The 20,685-nt window shown below is 37.7% G+C and overlaps 1 protein-coding gene across 3 annotated transcripts in view; it reads left to right on the forward strand.

Moving 5' to 3' along the window:
* GMDS (GDP-mannose 4,6-dehydratase) overlaps positions 1 to 20,685 on the forward strand; it is a 409,857-nt gene that overhangs the window by 59,281 nt on the left and 329,891 nt on the right. Inside the window, exons 2-4 of one of the 3 annotated variants that reach the window (XM_080579298.1) lie at positions 157 to 329; positions 3,246 to 3,333; positions 8,038 to 8,147. In XM_080579298.1, coding sequence (XP_080435424.1) covers positions 240 to 329; positions 3,246 to 3,333; positions 8,038 to 8,147 — 288 coding nt within the window. In that variant the 5' untranslated portion in view covers positions 157 to 239. The remainder of the gene's footprint in view (positions 1 to 156; positions 330 to 3,245; positions 3,334 to 8,037; positions 8,148 to 20,685) is intronic. The other 2 variants (XM_080579297.1, XM_080579299.1) reach the window with 2 other exon arrangements.

Raw genomic sequence — 20,685 nt, forward strand, 5'->3', positions numbered from 1 at the left:
TACTTTAATGAAAACCTTGCATTTTGCTTTCACTATATTCTTGCTTAGCAAATGATTCTATTGACCTTTTCCTCAAAATAAAGGGAATCAGATTCTTTCCTACCGTGTAACATAACCTGCCAATCACACATTTTTTTTTTTTCTGTGGACCACCAGTGTAAGAATCACATAATTATGGAATGATTCAGTGGGTTTGAACTGTTGTGGACATATGTCTGAGAACACTAGCCATATCAGTCATGAAAGATGCTTCCAGAGGTATGATAGTAGAAGAAAAAGGAAGAAAAGGGATGGTCGAATTAATCTCTTCACAATGGAGTATTTTCTGGGTCAGTAAAAGTTTAATGCTCACTAATATTGGCTAATTATGTCTGTTGTAACATTGCTTTGTTGCTTAGTAAGAAGACTCATCTCAGCAGGTTAGCACTTTCTGTGCTTTGTCACATGGTTACTCTTGCCTTGCTCGTTACATTCTTTCTGCTGCTTTTGTTGATTGATCCAATTACTGTTTTTTCAGTGTTGTAAATAGAGTATTTTTTACTATTTCTCCATTCCCCTTGGAGATGAGAAGTATTGTTGTGGTTGCTTCTGCTGTCTTACAGGTAAAAGCGTGTGCTCTTTTCTTAGTCCATGATGAAATGAGAACTGCTAACTGCAACTAAAATGAAATATTAATTGACCCCATATGGAAATATATGGATCTTTTTCATAGTAGCAATATTACAATAAGAGGGTAGAGGGTTTTTCCTCTTTGTTCCTCCAATCTCCATCTATTTGTTGAAATTCTTTATTGTGTTCCTAGCTGGAAACCTCAGTTCCTGAATAACTCAGTGCCGGGGTAAATGTGATAACTGATTGATTGCCTCCCTAACCAAGGTCATTTGTTTTACTGTTCATTTTTTTAAAATTGTGATCTATCTAAAGATCAAGCCCTATTGAGGGAAAATCCACCAATCTTACATTCTTAACTAGATTAACCTGTTTGCACACATTTCGGCTTGTCACAAAGTTTGCATTTCACCTGTCCCATGCAGACAAAGGTACCTTTCATCATTTTTTACAGTAATATTGCTGTCATGGATTAAGCATTTGGCAGGCTTTCTTTCTCTTGTATGTGCATACCAGAAAAAGGAGTGGGAGGTTTAAAAAAAAAAAAAAAAAGCTGGGGTTGTTTTTTTGTAATTGCTGGATGCAAGAGGCTCCCTGGATTTGTTCGAAGCATTTTGAAGTCCTGGGGTGATTGCATTTAACACATCTCATTGGTCAAATGATGGTATCGCAGTCATTCAGCTGACTCAAAGCTCTTGCAAGTGCAATCTTTCATCAAGCTTTGAGCTGGCAAGGTTTGACTTATTGGTCAATCATTTGTGTGAACTTGATTTTCAGCATGATTTCATTCAGAGAGAATTGAGAGATCAGAGGCCTCATCTGGATTTTAGGCTAAAATGTCTGATTTTGCTAGGACAGTTGAAGTATTTCGGTTAACTTCCTTTTGAATAACTTAATACTTTAAAATGGTGAAGTCTTGTTTTGCTGAGCAAAACAGATGTTCATTTCAGTAATCAAAGTATTACCAGCATCTTTTGCAAAAGTGAAGTTCTTATGGAGGTGTCATGTTTGAAAATATTTCTTTATAAACCATATGTCTCTATAAATTGTTCACACATTCCATAAATTATCTTGATGGGGTTTTTAACTACAGAACTTAAAACTTACATTGATACATTCATTGTTTGGGAAGCAATTTTATTTTTTTTTTGTGGCTATGTGTCTAAGTTCCCTGTTGATCTTCAAGAAGTAGGTATTCTACTTGGTTGCAGGATGTTTAGCATTTGAATGCTAGAACAAGCTATATTATGAGGCTGTGGTGTAGCTGGGCAATAGAAATTTTATGCAAGGAAATTGCATCATAGAATTGATGTGCACGTTGTAAAGATGAATCTGTTCAGCTATAATTACAGACCTTGTCACCAAAACGTCATTCACAAAGCAGCAAGCTGGTCTCACTCTAAGGTTGTAAATACCTTTTTTTTTTTCCAGTTAAATTTCAGACTTAAGATGGAATAAAGTGTTCTCTGTGTAAATAACTGTAGCTTGTGCCATGTGTAAAACAAAACACAAAACCAAAACAGCCCACCAGCTCTTCCTGCTGGTGTATTCTCACCGGCAGGAAGGTAAAGTTAGCATGGAGTGAGTGTGAAGTGATGGACCAACTTAACCAAGCATTGGATGCTTCAAATTGTAAAGGATCACCTTCAGAAATGCAGGACAGTGAGAAGTGGAGAACAGTCAGATGTTGAAGCTTGATTTCACTTGTGCAAACACAAGTCCTGCATCAGGTAACCTAAGCTAACGTGAATTTGGCAGCAAGCATGGGGCTATCTTACATAAGGAGAAACAGCATCAGTGTTAGAACAATTTCTCTAATGTATTAGGCACAAACAGACTTTTCTTTTAACATTAGTCAGAACTGCTGCTTTTTTACCAACTTATTTATCGTGGCTGGTTAAAGGAAATTCCCAACCTGTGTTTCAGTCTTAGACTTGCCTGTGTGTCTTGTAACCCATCTGAGAACACTGACTCATGAGGTTAAAAAAAAAAAAAGGGACTGAGTGTTCTGTCTGTTCTTCCAAGACACCAGAGAGTGAATAACAGCTGTTTTCTAAAATATATTTGGGCCTTGCTGCTGCTGCTTTTTCTTCCTTATTTTCCTCCCTTCTCTCTTCTCTGCCCACCTCTTTCCTTTCCCTAGTCACAACTCCTAGTTTTTCCATGCTTGTCACCTTTGGCTCCAGAAAGGCTTCTCTGTAACCAGGTAGAAGTAGTTATCTTGGGATCCACGCATTGCTTCTCCAACTCTAGTGATACTGGCGAGTTCAGCTCACTAGGAGATACGGTGCTCCTGGGCAATTCAGTGGGTTTTCTGTACTGTGTGTGATGCTTGGGCTGCTAGTGGTGTCAACAAGGGAGAAGGTGAAACCACTCAGGGGTACTAAAATAAATGACATTGTAACACATCTCAAAGTATTTTGTTAGGATTTGGACCCTACAGGTCTGCCTTTAGGAATGGAGGAGAACTGATTACCTGATAGAAAGACAAGGTACATGTGTCTGAACGGAGGCATGATAGGTCTCCTGTTCTTAAAATATCACAAAAATGTAAACATAGAAGTTTTAAAGTTTAAATCATTTACCCCTCTTATGTTTACTATTTCCTTTTATATTTTTCCTTGTTTAACCCCCAGGTGCATGGAATCGTTCGTCGATCCAGTTCCTTTAATACAGGCCGGATTGAACATCTCTATAAGAATCCGCAGGCTCACACTGAAGGAAGTAAGACTTTGTTTTTATATTTAATGGTTTTTTAGTCTATTTGTTTGGTGAAGAAAGGTTCCCAGATGCAGGAAGGGAATCCCAGTTTCCTCTGACTGAATTGTATTAACTAGTAGTTATTTTTAAGCCATGCTTCATATAGGATTTGTTATTTAAAAACAAAACAAAAAAACAAAACAAAACAAAAAAAAACCAAAAAAAACCACTTAATAGCTAAGCCTCCCGTTATGTTGGCTTCTATCTCAGGAAAGTAATTATTTTTCTATGATCAAAATGTGACAAAGTATATACATTTGTGTGGGTGTGTTACCAAGAGGGGAAAACATGAAGGGCACAGGAAGACACTTTTTGTTAGGCAGAAATACTGATGTGGTTCTTGCATAAGTTGTAGCAATTACAAAGTGGCTGGCCCTCCAAAGAGCTATAAAAGTTTGAAAACATTGAGATATTAGAACACTGAAATGTTTGAGGCAGGTATCTTAAACATTTTACCTAAAAATTATTTACCAATATGTTATTTATGCAGCTAAATAGGCTTTTACATCACTGACAGCATGAAATCTCATGTTTAAATAGGTGTTTGTCTAATTGCTAGTTTTCTTTTAGTTTTGTGGTCTCCTTTAATAGTTTCTGGGCCATATTTTGACAGATTCTTCACAATGGAGCTAGTCCTGCTTACACTGTACAAAATATTGTACAGTAAGAGATACAGTAAGAGAATAACGTGATATGTTAGTGGGCTCTCCTCAGAACTGTTTCTAGAACAACTTGTATCAAGAAGATGTATTTATTTGGTTCTTCAGTTCACCCAGCAACCTCCTATTTATTGCATGAACCTTCTTGGAGGGGTAAAATGTTAGTGATGTTCTTCACCCCACTTCTGTTTCATCATGAGCTTCTTAGTACCTGATGGAGGTCTGAGGACAGCCTTATGTAACATAAATAAAATGTGATCAGTTCTTCCTGATGACAGGAAGAATGAATGCTCAAACCTTCAAAATATCCCCATCCATGGAAACAAGTACCCATTTTTCCTGAAGGAAAAGCATTACTCTTGGAAATGTGCTGAAAATAATTTACTGTGTACTTTGCTGATGATTTGGAGATCAGAAATGATTACACTTTAGTGCACACTCAGTTGTTTCAAGGTATCTTACTGTAAGGAGAAGTTAACTCTTTGTTTAATGAGGAGAAGAATTATTTGATGGTTCCGGTTCAGCAGACGTTTAGAGGACTGAGCTTTTGAATGAAAATGTAGTTCTACATGCTATGTGCATTTTGTAAAGTTGTGCATGCTGACACTGCCTTAAAGAAAGCCTTCCCATTTGAGGTGTTATCTCTAAATATCTCTGTGCCATAAGCAAATCTCATGTCTTTTGAAGTCTGCTTCCCACGATGGTCCAACAGAACATAATTTAACAAATTGTAACAAATAATGCATCTTTTAGATTTGACTTGATTCTTTGCATGTCTCTTTAAAAAAATGTTTTGGACATGACTTCAGTGGAATTCACTGTGAATAGTTACTACTTACTGTACGTTGCTGCTTAAAATATCTTCATGAAGAATACTGAACCCTGTGTTTCCAGCAAGGGAAACATAAGAACTGTATCCCATGACTTAAATTTATGGCTTACAAGGTAAAATCAGGCTAAATAAATAAATAAATAAAAGGGACGATATGTTGTGAGGACCATCTTGTGAATATGAAAAGTGATTTGAGAGGAAAATGTATATCACAAATAGTATGCCTACAAACATTTAAGGAAAGGGATAGAAGGGAACAAAGAAAGCAGACCTGGAGTGTTTCACCCCACTTATCTCATTTTCCTTTAACTGAAGAATGTAGCCATGTGAATTGAAAGAGGAGGAATTGCATTTGGAATCTCAGGAAAGGCTGCTCCATGGCAACTGGTTTGAAACAATGAGTTTCCAGGCAGTACTAGAGGAAGCAAAGAAGCAATAGTAGTTGATGTGAACAAACTCTAAACTTGCTTGCCGCGTGTTCTTCCCATGAAGAACTGATTACACATTGCAGGGGGTAGATGATCTTCATAGACAGTGATTCTCTTCATCCCAAAAAAGCAGGAAAAACAGGAAGGAAAACAAGGTTCCCTGAAGCAAGCCCTGCAGCTACTGCTTGATGAGGAGGCTTTTAGATTGGACAACTTTGTTAACAACTTTATTAATATCTACCAGTGCTTACCCAAAGGTGTTGACATTTAATCTGTGTTTATAAGTTTTTGCACCAAATAAACCCCGTTTCTAGTAGGCCTTCCCACTTAGCATATTACTCTTGAAAGACCTCTTTTTCTCATGGGTCAGAAAATGAACAAGACCTACCCTTCAAAAAAGGCATTCAACAAAGAAACTTTGAGGATGATGGTAGACCAAAATAGGCACACAGTGAGAGCTTTAAATATAAATTAATCATGGGAGAGCATCTCTGCTTAGCTCAACCCAGCTGGCAGCCTCCCTTCCCTTTGGGAAGCTCCAAGACTGCTCTCTGGCCTGGGGATGATGGCAGAAGTGGATGTCCTTGGCATATGAAGAGGGAGCTCTTCTGTGGCACCTCTTTTTTGCTCTGCTGCTGCTGAGCCAGGGGAGAAAGCCGTTCTTTCAGATCTGGAGCCTCTTCTTGTAACGGCATCTTTCTCCAAAACCTTCTCTCCAGAAGGATGGCCCAGCACTCAGGGAGATTGCATTTAACTCCCAGATGAAGTAAGAAGAGGAAGAACAGGACTGCCCCTGTTGCCTAGGGGAAGCTTTCTTTTCTGGTGCATTTCAATTCTTCACTGCTCCCACCAGCCCATGGAGTTGTCTTGAAAGAAGTAGCAACTGCCATCAGAGAAAACACTTAAGTAATGCTTGCTAGTGATCTCTATTCAGTGTTGTCGGAAAAATGCAGCAGTCCTGACGGTGATCTGAACGCCAGCAGTTTTGAGGATTACAGATTAACATCAAATCCAAATGTTTTTGTTTAACAACTGTTTGGGATGTTGTGAATGCTGCAGTCCATGGGCAGAACTTGAATTTCATTTTGGAAGCAGAAGAGTTGAATTCCCTGCAAGTGGAAATATGGTGGGGATCTTTCATGTAGAATTTGTGGCAGTAATGAAGGTAGTTCACATTGTGGTTAATAGATGTGTATGCAGAGAGCTTCTTTCCATCCCTCAAATTTAGTCAGTTATTTTTTTAAGAGAATGATAATGTGTCTTACTTGTTAGCCACAGCTTCAGCTGGGTCTGAAGTCTTTTTCAGAACTATCTTTTTTCAAGCAATGCATACGTACAAGCAGATTTCAGGAATATATTGTGGCCTGTTGGACTCTATGACTTTATCAACTTGAAGAGCCTTAATCACCTGTTGAAACAGGAAGAATGTGCAAAACTGAACATCTGAGAACTGTGACCTGTTACTTGCCTTCTTAAGCTATTTAAAAGAAAAAGCGCCAGCTTAAAAATGCAACTGGCATATCTGAACAGTGTTTTAAAAATGGTGGTCTCTCGTAATAAACCTTGTGTTTTAGGTTGGGGGTTGAAAGATGGTTACATCTATGGATGATACTGCCCCCAAAAAAGTGATCAGTCAAGTGAGAAGATAGCTGAATTGTACTGAAATATGATGGCCTTATCTCCAAGATAAAAAGGAAATGTAAACACAAATTGAATACAGTCAAAAACATTATCAAATGAAAATAAATGTAAATATGGCATCTAAGTGTAAAGGCTAATTCATCTATAGTTGCAACATTTTTCTTTTTTTGAATAAATATATGAGTAGCAGTGTGTTGATATAATTTATTTGCTTGTTTTTAAAGAGAAAAGTAAGACCTATTTTTATCAGAGCGAATTTCACTTTTGGATGAGATCTTAACAGGTTAGTCTGAAACCATGAACAAATTAATAAGCCATCGCAACCTGCTGTATTGATTGTTACAGGAGCTGGACTAGTTCTTACCCACTTTTTCACACACAAATTAGAAACTCAATCAGGAAAGATCTAAACACTGAGATCTAAACAATGGCTGCCTGACTAACCACATTTGAGACTTGTGTGTAAAGCTATGAAGAATGTTTTATTGATAGTTATAATTTTCTCTGAAATGACTTTCCATTGTGTATCTAGATCTGTAAAATACAAAATCAGTTGTAATGCACTGAATTGTACACTAATGTCACCTAAATGTTCACCTTACAGGAAGCCTAGGCATTTTTGTACCGTTTTTTGTTAGCTGTGTTATGAAATTATTTTCGTTGAGGGGCTTAAACATGGGTATCATTTTGAAAAGGAGGAGAAAGCTGTCATGTATGCTTAAGTTCATGAAAATGTCTGCAAAAGAAAGATTGGAAGCCCCAAACTAAAATGCTCTTTTTTTGTGTGTTGTTGAAATTCAGTATGACATTGATCAAATTTATATAACTTGGGTTAATGAAGTGTAAGCTATTGAAGAGATGATGTAAATGTTGCTAGGTAAATCATATTATTCAAACGATAATCTAAAATGATATTTATTACTCCTGCAGGGATATAATTACTGTGCCTAAAGAAGAAGAAAAGCAAAATTTTACTTATCCAATGTTCTCTTAACTTTTACCAATAAGTGTTTATTTGGACTTTTGAACTTGGAATAGGGTCTGGACCAAGAATGCTGTATTGTTTTGGCATTAAAGTGTATTAATGGTGTGTTCTTAAACTCTGAAGACATGAAGCTGCACTATGGTGACCTCACGGACAGCACCTGCCTGGTGAAGATCATTAACGAAGTCAAACCCACTGAGATATACAACCTGGGAGCTCAGAGCCATGTTAAAGTAAGTAATGTCTAGCACTGGGAATGAAGAATGTTCATTGCTGGTGGCATACTGCTTTGATTGTTTTGGCCTGCAGCATTTATAGCAATTTTAATAACACTTTAACATTTTAAATATTGCCTTAAATCAAGATAGTTGTGTTTTCTCTGGTGCTGAATTATTGCATGAGTTTTGGTACTGAATATATAATAAGATATCAGAATTGGTCGGGTTAAATTACCACTATCAACAAAATCTCTAGGTTTAGAAGTCTAATTTTTCTACTATTTGAAACAACTTCTGCTGCATAGCATTCCACGGATCAACCCTTGTGGAAAATCTGTGCAATATATAGCTAGGTCAGACTATGGTTAGAACCACATTATTCTATTTGCATTAAAATTGATGCATATATCTGTCATTTGCAGAAATGCTTCACGTATACCAGTTTTCATACACATAGTATTTTTTGAAAGACTGACCTATATAGAGAGAAAACATCTTTGCTACCACTTATGGCGTTATTACTACTTTTGGTTGGAAAGTCAAGTTATGTAAACTGAAACAACTCGACCAGGGCAAATACTGCTGTATCACAATGGAGTATGAACAGTAGAGCAGACAACTTTCATTTGCATGTTGCATATGTTAGGCTATATTGCTTTATTTTCAACTCAGTTCACTAATGGGTAAACTTGCAAAACCTCATTCAGACTCCATGTTGTGATTACAAACTAAAACTGATGGCCAAGTAGCAAATTGTTATGCTTACATCCTTCCTAAATGTGTGCAATAGGAAAGTGTCCTGGTTTCAGCTGGGATAGAGTTAATTTTCTTCCTAGTAGCTGGTATGGTGCTGTGTTTTGGATTTGGGATAAGAATAATGCTGATAACAACCAATGTTTTAGTTGTTTCTGAGTGGGGCTTACACTGAGTAAAGTACTTTCCAGCTTCTCACACTGCCCTGCCAGGAGGAGGCTGGGGCTGCACAAGAAGCTGTGAGAGAAGGGAACCAGTTCAGATGACCCAAACTGGCCAAAGGGATGCCCTGTACCATTTGGTGTCATGATGAGCAATAAAACTGGGGGGAGTTGGATGGGCAGGAGGCTGCTACTGCTTGGGGACTGGCTGGGCGTTGGTCAACAGGTGATGGGCACGTGCATTGTGCATCTCTTGCTTTGTGTATTCTATTATTATTATTAATTTCCCTTCCTTTTCTGTCCTATTAAACTGTCTTTATCTCAACTGACAAGTTTTACCTTTTTGCAGATTCTCTCACCCATCCCACCTGGGGGAAGTGAGTGAATGGCTGTGTGGTGCTTAGCTGCCTGTTGGGTTAAACCACAACAAAATGTATTCTTAAGCCGTAAAATTCCCTAGCCTTTCTTGAGGGGAAAACTGAAGGAGCATTTAGCTTTATGAAAATGAGTTTGGCTTCAGTTTTGTAAGTCAGCCTTCCTGCAAAAAGCAATGTGTCGCTCCTGTCAACCCACAAGTCTTGAAACCCATGAGGAAATCATGCTGAAAGACTCCAGCTATTGACAAGGCATACAGCAGAATATAGAGATGAAATGGGAATAATCTTGCTTTCAAATTGCTTGCATGATTGAATTATCCAGTTTGCTCTGTGCTACACATGGGTCTGGTTAGGTTTATTAGCTTGGGTACAGCATCGGAGGAACAAGGCTACATGACTCCAAGGGCAGCTCCGGTCCAGAAGGCAGTTTATCTGCTGCTTTGCAGAATGAAACCTGAACCAGCAAACCTTGCAAGTTATTTGCAGCCTATGGTTGGGTGTTCCAGCACTTTGCTTCTTAAACCAGTGCGTTGGTTAACAATCTCTGTGGAATTGGCTCGTGCCCCTAGGGATCGTTAACATGGTTCTGATGTTCTAGACCCAAACTATATCCATATGGTTGCTGCATCTGCCAGCAGCTCAAATCACAGCACTGGGGGGTAGTAAAGGGGTGGTGGTGGTTATGCAGCAGTAGGTTCTTGCATAACGCTGCCATGGGCTCTGGGAAAGTTGATTCCTCAAGTATTTCACTGGATGAACTTTCTGAGCCAGTGTGGATCTGGCGTTGAGTCTTGGTTTTTAGAGATCCAAAATGCTTTGGAGCACAGTGAAGAGACATCGAAACAGCTTTTTCAGAAGCTAGCTTGAATGCAGCAGACCAATACTTAAACAATGCTAAGAAGCTCTGCTGCACGTAGGTGAAGTCTAGGCAGGGGCTTCTTTAGGGGGTGCTTATTGTGCTTCCTAACATCTCCAGTAACGCTTCTGCTGTTGCAGCTGGGGGAAGAACCTAGGTACCCCAAGCCTGACAGAGCTGTTCAACAGTCTTTACAGTTTTAAAACAATTCCCAGTGTTAGAAGAGGAGAGGGGTGAGAACTTGAAAACCTGTTAGAAGTGAATGTCTTCACTCCAAACTGAACATTTCTTGCCCTTAAACTTTGCTTATGTAAATTTACCCCTTCTACCTGCATTCATCGTGTTTGGGGAAGGAAGAAAAAGTCTTCTAATCATAGTTTGCTTCACATTCAGGTCACTTTCAACCAGTGACGTCTTCAGTATTTTTTCGGTGGTGTTTATGTTGGCTTGTATTTATGTAGGATAAAGTTTTTTTTTCTAGTGCTCTCACTTCCAGTCAGTTTTATGTGAGCCCATGCTGAAATGAAGGAAAACAAAATAATAGGAAGTTGGTCTGGTTTCCTGTAGGAAACCAATGAAGATGAAATTGGTTCTTGGAATGAACCCACGGTAGTCTGGGAAATACTGTCAGAGAAGACGTTTTTCTGAATCATAAATAGTGAGGATTATGACTCATAAAGTAGGTCACTGAGAGGCTGATCTGATCTTGTGCATGGGAGAAAGTGAGAGAAGGCTGAAACTTACTCATGATTAAAAACACTAAACTTAACAGAATGATATCATCAGTAGGAACAAATTATCCAGTGTGCATTCCTGTCTGTTTTGATGAGGAATGGGGATTAGCTATCCCTACAGTAACTTCCGCACTGGGTGTTCAGAAAACAGTAGCACATTCACTTTGTAGCAACTAAATAGGCAACTTAGCCTCATGTTCTCCATCCAGTCTTTGTATGTCTTGCTGCTCTTGCTTTTGGTGCTTTGGGAATCCACTGTGCTAATCATGATTTGTTTTCGTTGAAGTTTTGTTGGAGTAATTGTTTACAGTGTATTGACTCTAAATAATAACAGCTTATTGTGCATAGGTAGCATGCAGATGGCTTAACCTAAATAGTTACCAAAACTCTGCTTGTATCCATCTGTTAAATGCCTTCAAGTTCAATTATCCAAATGCTAGGTTGGCTAAAGAGTCCCTTCTTCATAGTGTTTCAGTAGATGCACACAGATGTAAACTTGGAACTATTTTTCTCTAAAGGACAAGGATTCTGCCACTGTTGACTATGCTGTAAGATTTATACTTTGAGTTGTGTTGTATTGATGGTCTTTTGCTTTCAGCACTTTAAACTGCACTGAGCAGTTACATATAGGACTGAAGAAACGACTCCAGTTTTGGTGCTGTTGTTATCCTAGTAGCCATGTATTAAATAGTCTAGTCCCATGGGTCTGTAGTGCAGATAGCCACAAGTGTTCCATTTACTTCTTTAAATTGCATTGAGTTAGCAACCTGGATTTTGCCTACTTAATGTTGCGGTTTGTTGGTAGAAATTTTATAGCAAATGTGTTTTATGAGATGAAAACAAGTTGGCTTTTCTGTGATGGGTGTTCCTTACACATGCAACATTGAAGGGCAGTATCTTACTTGCATATAACTATGTTTAAAAAGTCAGTAAATGCTCCGTTCTTTACCTGGCAAGATGTGTACAAGTTTCTTTTCTTCATCTTTAGTTTACATTCTGCTCAGTTTTAATTAGTTTTAATTCCTTGTAAACATATGGGTGTTAGGAGATGTGCAGGAATTAATTTTCAGCTCACAGTAGTGGGGTTGGATGGAATGGTAGTGGTGGCATTGGGATGGACTGTTCTTGAGCATGGAAGAGGAGATCTTAGAAAATCAGTGAGTTCTTCTAGATCCCTCATCTTTTGAGGGCTGTATCCAATAGTACGGTACCAAGCAGATCTCTGAACAGTCCAAAATTTGCTCTTTTAAAGTTCAGGATTGTCGTCCTGCTTCATGTCGTGAACCCTCCTCTCAGGATCAATGAACTCCACAGTCTCAGACACTGCAGCCAAGGATGCCCTAACTAGTTCTTCCATGTCTGTAAGAATCAGGTCTTTATAGCATTTCCCCTTGTTGGTTATTCAGTCACGTATGTCAGGAGCTTATCATTAATGTGCTCAGGAAACCTTCTGGATTGCTTGTGCCCTGCTGTGTTGTTCCTACAACAGATATGAGGATGGTGAAAGTCCTCCATGAGGGCCAAAGCCTATAAATGTAAAGTTTCTTGTAGTTCGCTGAAGAAAGCCTTCCTACTACATGTTGTAAAGCCTGCTTGTGTACCTGGACTGCTCCTGGCTTGAGGAGTCCAGAACCTTATGGAAGACAGGGCTTCCTCCTTACTTCCCACCATGCTCTTATAGGTTCCATTTTCCTGCAGTTGTAACAGGGCTTTTGAACACTGCTGGGGACATGTGGTGCTGTGTTACTTTATGGTGAGGAAGGCAGTGTTTGGGACACAGCCTCGAAGCTAGCGTCCTTCTGTTCAGGGTACAAGTGTATCAAATACTTAGAAATATTGCTGTCTCTCTCTTGCAGGTTTTATCAGAGATACTAGAGGGACAGTTCGCTTTCCTCACCCGCTTTATAATTCATATAGTTAAATAGTTGAAAATTTGATAAAAATCAGCGTAGGAGAGAATGTCACCCTGAGGTGGTCTCATGAAGAAGCTGCTTCCATAGTGTGTCTGGTGAGTACTTAGCTATGAAGAAGGTCAAGACACAACCTTAAATAGCATAACCCAGAAGTAAGGCAGAACTGAGAACCAAAGTCTCCTGATTCAGTTCTGCGATAGTTTCAAAGTCTTTTAGCTAGGCTGGGGGAACGTGCATTCTGGACAAAGCAGCTCTTTGCTAGGACCCTCATTTTGAAAATCCTTAAGCTTGGTTTGGTTTAGCTTTAACCATCTCAGTCACATTGCACTGAAGTAACTTTAACTTAGGCATTGCTTATTTGGTAGATTAGTTCTTAAAATAGTTCTTCTTTTTTTGTGCTGGAGATGTGTTTTAGTATTGTAGTCCATGTTAAACAGAAATGTTTCCCGCTACTTTGTAGGGTGGATTTTTATCACAAATAAATACCAATCAGTAATCTTAGTGCCACTTCTGTGCTCGTATTCTAACTGTATATTTACGCAGATAGTTCCAGTTCTGCAGTGCTGACTTGTGGCAAAAGTTGTTTTTTAGTTTGCAGTCTCACCTGTATGAAATTGCAGGCTAGGTAACTCAAGGAATTGATTGGATTTTTTCTAAAATACTGCATTAGTAACAAGGCTTAAATTGTGCATTACATCTTGCAGAATGAATGTTCTGTATACTGTACCTCATGGATCTTATTGTTCAGTATACCGTGTTCTGCTGTAGCTTTATTGCGTAGGTTTTGTTATAAATGTCGCAGAAGCTCACAGCTGCTTGGAAAACAAACAAAGTTTTTGCATTTTATAAAACAAGTAGTTTGGCTGTTTTGTGTAACAAGATCCAGTCTACCTAATTGAAAAGAATATTAGGAGCACTCTTTTGTAGAGATGTAATACTTAATCATAGGCAAAAGTAGGCCTAGTGTACCTTAATTTTATGGAGTTGAAGAATTTTATAGTTATGCTTTATAGAATATTTTATTGTCTCAAGATGATATCAAATTGCTCCTAATTTAGCATGTATGGCCATTCGCGTTATTAGCCAAGAAGTTAGTTCCCCAACCTGATTTGTGCTGTAACAAGGCTATAAATAGAGAACCTTTGGCCCCTGGGTACTTCTGCTTAGGGTCTCCCTGTGCAGCCCTCTAGTAGTATGCTCTGTGGCATGCTTGGGTACCTGTCCATCTCCTGTCATCTGTTTGTTGGTCGTGGCAGCTTGTAACACCAGCCTCACAAACACAGCCTTGCAAGAAAATTGTTATGCAAAACAGCAAATTCAATGCTTTTACACTGCCTCATGTGATGGTGATTTGGTTATTAGCCAGGGCAATTAGTCTCTCTGCTGTAAACACAGAGGCATAAGAGTTGGCTGGGCTACTTTCTGTCCCCCAGAATGCTTTATTGCTTTTGCTGGTACTGGGTAGGTACTAAGGATACAATCCTGTAAAGTGCTGAACAGTCTTAATGTAGCTCAGCACACTCTATAACCACTTTAATTTCAGGCTGTTAGAATTACTCGGGTGTTTTCCTGAGTTCTGTCCAGGATGCTGTGTCCTTGTGGGATGAAGTTGTAGTGCACCAGAGGGCAGAATAAGCCTCCTGAGTGCTGCTTTCTAACGCCTGCATACAGTGTTCTTCTGTGTGTAGTTTACAAACTCCTTAAGCAATCTGACTCCTTTTAAGCAATCAAATTTTAGCTAGTTTTACACTTGGATTATTCTGCGTGTTTTTTTTTTTAATGTAATACTTATATTACCTGTTCAAACAGATTTTGTGTGTGGCCTAGAAAGAAAGGCAATTCCAGTAATAAGTAACAATTGCCATTTTGTATGGTTCTTCATTTGACCCACTAAATATTTATGGCACTTCACACAGTCTTTGTAATTGTGGCCTGTATGGTCAGACTAAATAGATCTAAACCAAAATGTTTAGTAGCTTAGCGCGACTATTAATTTTATTAAGCAGATTAACTTTAATAGCTAAATACAGGTATTATGGCTGTGAATACATGAAAAGAACAATGGAATAACACGCTCGGTGTTACTAGTATGTATTAGAGTTATTAGCAAATATAAGCATTAACAAATAGCTCCCCAAACCAAGTACTCTTTATGTCAATACCAATGAGAAAATTAGGGTGTTAGGTTTATGGGCATGTTTTAACACCACAGAATATCTCATGACTGTTGTGTGCTAGTATTGTCTCTGTGCCCTGCTATTCCACCTCTCTCACTTTCTCCTTACCTGCCCCCTTCCCTCAACAAAAATCTTCTCCCTGCCCATGCTCCCAGGGAATTTCCCCCCCCCTTCTCTAGAAAACAGCACGAGTTTGTATGCTTTTTGGATTCCAGTAACCTTTATTTGTGGTTTCTATGATAACTTGTTAGGGTTTTGCTTTTTTGATCTCTGCCTTCATTTTTTCTTACGGATCACTTCCAGGATAAATGCAAAGCACATTTTTACTAATAAGTTGCTTTCATTTTTTTTTTTACATGATACATGTAAATAATCATGTTTTTGAAAAAACTAAAAAGTATTTCAGATTTTAATCAGATGTCAAAAGGACCAGACTCAGGACTTTTCCACATGGCTTGGAAATTAAATAGCAAAATGTCGTGGCTCTACAACTGAAGATTATAGATTTCTTTCAGGTTTCTTTGTGGCTTCAGTGGGTGTCTCTTGCAAATGCAAGTACGGGACATTTTAAAACTGCTGTTCCTGTGTTGTGCAGTTGCATACAAAGCAGGCTGAGCCCTGTGATGAATGAAGTGGTGTTTATCTTTGTGACCCTGATGACGGATAAAGTACCAACTCCTTCATCTCCTGCTTTGTGTGTGGTTTCTGCTTTAAGGCTCCGTAATTTGACTTCCTGACTGACTTCTGAATTTTGAATCTGTTATAGTAGTAGGGGGCTGCAGTGGAATCCATGTTCATTCAGTGCTGTGGCCCTCGTTAGGTCTAGGTAGCTGTTGTTGAAATCAAGCCCTCAATTCGCTCTGCTGCTACATAAGTAAACATAAAAAAAAATATGCTTCAAAACAAATTTCAGAATTGGAATCTTGTTTGAGGGCATAAACGATGTTAAACTGAATGGTTAATAGATATATTTTCATATAATTTGTGCATCTCTACTTGAATTGTAGCACTTTTTAAGTGCAAAAATAATTGCTGAACTGATTTCTAAGTCTGGGGATGAGCAGAGGGAAGTGATGAAAAGGTCCTTGGTAGTTTTCCTTCTAACAGCTGCTGTAGGGGAAGAAAAAGCTGGTGGAAAGGGAAGGCAAACACTTGTGGCATTCATGCAGTTGTATTTTTTCTGTCAAATAGATGGCAGCAGAGTGTTGTATACAATAGAGCAGCCACATCGGGTAATGGGAATGAAAGAGGAATGACACTTCAAGCTGACTTGTATCAACTGCAGCCTTGAACAACTTGTAGTTAGGCATAAAATAGGAAAGAAAGCTATTATTGATAATGCAAGCGCAAAGAGGATGAAGAAGGGTATGAGATGCTATAAAGTACTGAATTTCTGGAATAGTCCCAGGTGGCAAAACTTAATCTTTTAAGGTATGTCATCCACTCATGCAACATGATTGAAATCAGCTAACATAATATGCATGTCAAAATAAAGAGACAGAAAGAAAAAGAAAGTATTCACAAGTTGCAACTGAAAGTAATATACAGCTGCCTTGGGGTACTGTAGGAATTGGCCAGAATGCCTATTTTTTAGTTAAGCAAGTTAGAGAAAGGAAATGTCAGTCCTCAGTCAGGCAAGCATTCTTTGGTAAGGTTTGCTCAAATGTCACCTTTTTTTTTTTTAAAAAGAAAGAGCTGCAGTCTGTTATGCCCTGATCCCCCAAATTAGATTTGCTGTTAAAATGAGCCAAGGTGCAGATCTGTCTCTAGAAGTGTTTGATTAATAATAGCTGTACAATGCTTGACTTAGTATTTGTTATGTACGAAATAAATGGCTGCAAAACACGGTCATCTAGGCATTTAAAGAGGCTTTTGTATGCTCGTCTGCTTCTAAAATTTTGTAGCAGGGCTTTCTCAAGATAAAGGTAGAATTGTCTATATCGAAGGCTTTGACTTTGATGTCAGTGATTGTTCAAGACCTGGGATTTTAAGATCTTGTAGAAGAATAGAAGCCTTAAAAATGAATATTATAGTGTGACTAAAGTAGTCTAGAGATTATGTCAAGGCTGGAAAAGCCAAGATAGGGTGCTGTCTTAGTCATAAAACACTTTATTTCTGATATGGCTGTGTGAGTGCTACCATCCTGTGTAAGCATAGCTTCAGTGTTTATTTTCCTGATGTACCTCATTAGAGTTTTACTTTCTATAAGCAGATGCTTTTGTAACCAAATTGACTGAAAAGCTGTTATAACAACAGCTTGGTGATACCCGGCAGGTTTCTATTGATAACTAATGTTTCTTTTTTGTCATACTTGGTGTTTTAGTGATCCATTCACCCACTTCTGCAGGCTAATAAGAAAAAACAACCTATAGCATAATTTATTTCTAAGAAGTTGGAAGAAAAACATTTAATTCACTTTGAAGTGTATCAGCTAAAGCTAGCTGCTACAGCATACTGAGATCAGAGGGTAATGCAGGTTTACAGAAGTGTAGGTGACTTTCGGTATCGTTCATGAAACTATGGAGAATGCTGGTAGAATAGCTTTGATTTCTGGAGTTTACTCATTATGATTAAATTGTTGTTCATGCGGCTGTAGAGTAAGTCTGCATGTGTTTTGGGTTTTTCCTTTAAAATTGAAGTGCTTTGACAATTCTAAGAAACTGTTGATTATATGCAATTATATGCAATACCTGCTATTTGAATGTTAAGCACTGCTGCAAGAGAATATGTGATTTTTTTTAAGATGAGTAATAACATGAAGCTACCTTAATGCATTTACTCTTGTTAAGTATCAAATTAATTTGTTATATCACATTTTAAAATTCTTATTGTGCCTCTTAGCACACTTCAATTGTTGTACATTAAATTATTGGAATTAAAAATATACTTGTTCTTATATATTTAGAAACCATTAACTAAGTTGCATTATAAATGAAATTCTGTGAAATACCTGTGAATACATGATAGTACATGCATTGCATTGGTTATTCAGATAAACTAGGTTGGAAAAACAGATGTTATATTTTTAAAATAAGCAGTTCGGAAGTTTGTTCCCCAGTTCTTCTTGGGGCTAAGTGCTGCAGGATCCTATTTAAGCAAAACACCGTTGAAATGAGTGCTTGTGGGGGGGTTGGTGTCTCTTGCCTCTTTTCCATTGAGGTAAGGATGTTAGCTTGAATGACATCATTTAATTTTCTCAATTTTTGAAATGGTGTATTTGCATAACAAAGCAGTATTTTTTCCCTTTAGGATCATTAGTACTGCTGGTGTGTATGTGTGCGTGCATGTTTCTATTCTTCTTGCTGAGTAATGCTAGATTTGTTCTTTGTTCTGTGTAAGCTTGGCTTTGTGGTTTATGCAGTTTTAAAAACCTATGTTCATCCTCTCAACTTCCCTCATCAGTGGAAGAAATGCAATGTGCATCTTAAAGCTACTTGGTACGTTTTATGGGCATGCAAAATGAAATAAACTATTTTGTTGTAAAAATGGTTTTGCTTTTTTACAGCATAAAGCAGCACAGAGAACGTAAAGCACACTGTTTTTGCTAAAGAATTGTTGCAGTGAGATGTACACACTTAAAATCATAGAACCTGTGATTAAGAAATTCTGTGTGGTCAGTAATGACAGCATGCATTTATATTAGGAGGGATTAATTTCACTGTTACTACAGTCTGTGGACACAAGTTTCTATTTTTCCTTTCACATTTTGGAAATTGAAGATGAAACAATTTAGATCCTTTAACTATAATGAAACTTCTTGTTGCTTCATGAGTTTCAATAAATTTTGGGAATGTTAAGAATAGACATCGTTGTTCAACATAGTGATGTTTTAAAGAAAAAGGCAAAAAGTAAGTTGTCGTTTTGGGATGTTTAGGATCATTTACATTCTCCAGTTTTTAGCAATATTCTATACAGATTCCCTCAAGGTCCTTGCTTTTTAACTGTTTCTCTTCCATAAATTGGATAACTGTTTACTTCATGTGTGTTTACTTTGTAAACAGTGTCCACTTGGTATTTATTCATAGTCTGTCCAAATCAGGAATCAGATTGTTTAGTGTTGCTACAGTTATATTTTATTCTGTTGCCGCTGTATTACGCTTTAGCAGACGGAAAAACATTATTCAGGAAATGGATTGGTTCTCCTCAGAAGTGAGGAACTAGGTATTAGGAACACTTGGGTCTGGGGAAAATCTTGATCAATGTTTGTGCCCTAATGTGCAGCTTGTTTTGCGGAGGAGTTAGGTGTTTTTCTGAACAATAAGCTGTTATGCAAAATACTTCTTTAAACTCAGCTCTTTCCATTGTGTTAAGAGCTCTTCAACTTCTTTTAGTTTTTTCTTTGACATTTTTTGATGTGTAGCTGTATCAAGCATCTTTGGCAATAGACTCAGACTCCAGAGTGTAATTAGCACAAGGAGGAGCAGCCTGGTGGCTTTTCTCACTATACAGCTATCCATACTAGCTTTCCATTACTTTATTTTTTCATTAAGCATTTACTGAATATATTGGCTTGAATAATTGCATTGTGAATGCCTAAACTGCATTTTTGCTATAACTGTGATGCAAAGAAATAGCATTTTAATTTTAGCCAGACATTCTTGCATAATGTTGCTTTGTGGTGATGCAATTTCACTGGCATAGCATCAGAACAAAGAACACAGCATCAAACAGGAATATAAAAACAAATTAAAGGATGCTAGAAGTTTGAAGCGCTGCTTTAAAGATTTTAATATGCTTAATATTCTAGATTTTTAAAAGCTTTTTCTGTGTTTATGTAATAAGTAAGTTCTGTGGAGCATTTCTAATTTTATGTTGGTGTAATACTTTCTTTCTTTGACTCGTCTCTAAAACTGCATTGTGGCAAAGAACATCCTCTAGAAATGATGTATTTTAATTACAAGGCATATATATGCGACCTATGTATTTAGTTAGCTGGGTAGTAAAATTTAATTGCAAAGCTTGAAGGAAAAAAAAAAAAAAAGCTCCTGAAAACACTGTATGCATTCAGCACACTTGAGTGTATGGAGCTAGTAAAAGATTGTTTACTAAAACCATGTTATCTAAAATACCAATTCCACTAAAAATAGACTAAGAATTGCATTGAGTAGAGGATAATATAAGATGCTAATTATTTATGATACTGATCTCTTCTACACTGTAATCTCTTCAATGTATGAACTTCAATTATAGTAGCAGTTCTTGTCAGTTTTATCTGAAATAAAATGGTATATAATTCTTCCTGCTGATTTCAAAAGGTACAACTTAATTGAAACAATATGGTATGTAAATAGCCGATAAACGAGAATTCTTTTCAAATGTACTACACAATTCTGTAACAACAACAACAACAACAAAAAAAAACAAACCACCACCTTTCAGGTCTTTTGGAAAACTAGATTTTTTCTGAAGGTGGTGGCAGTAATTCTACTGAAAGAGAATAGAGTTGATTGATTTGTTATGAGGTCTGATCCAAAGGCCACTGAAGTCAATGGAGGGGACTCTGTGTACAGTGCTTGGGAGTATTTCTAACTTGTGGTGTTTTTTTTTTTGTTACTGCTCTGTTCTGTGCCTAATACTTTGGT

Source organism: Anser brachyrhynchus (assembly GCF_964034855.1).
Source record: "Anser brachyrhynchus genome assembly, chromosome: 2".
Classification (NCBI taxonomy): domain Eukaryota; kingdom Metazoa; phylum Chordata; class Aves; order Anseriformes; family Anatidae; genus Anser; species Anser brachyrhynchus.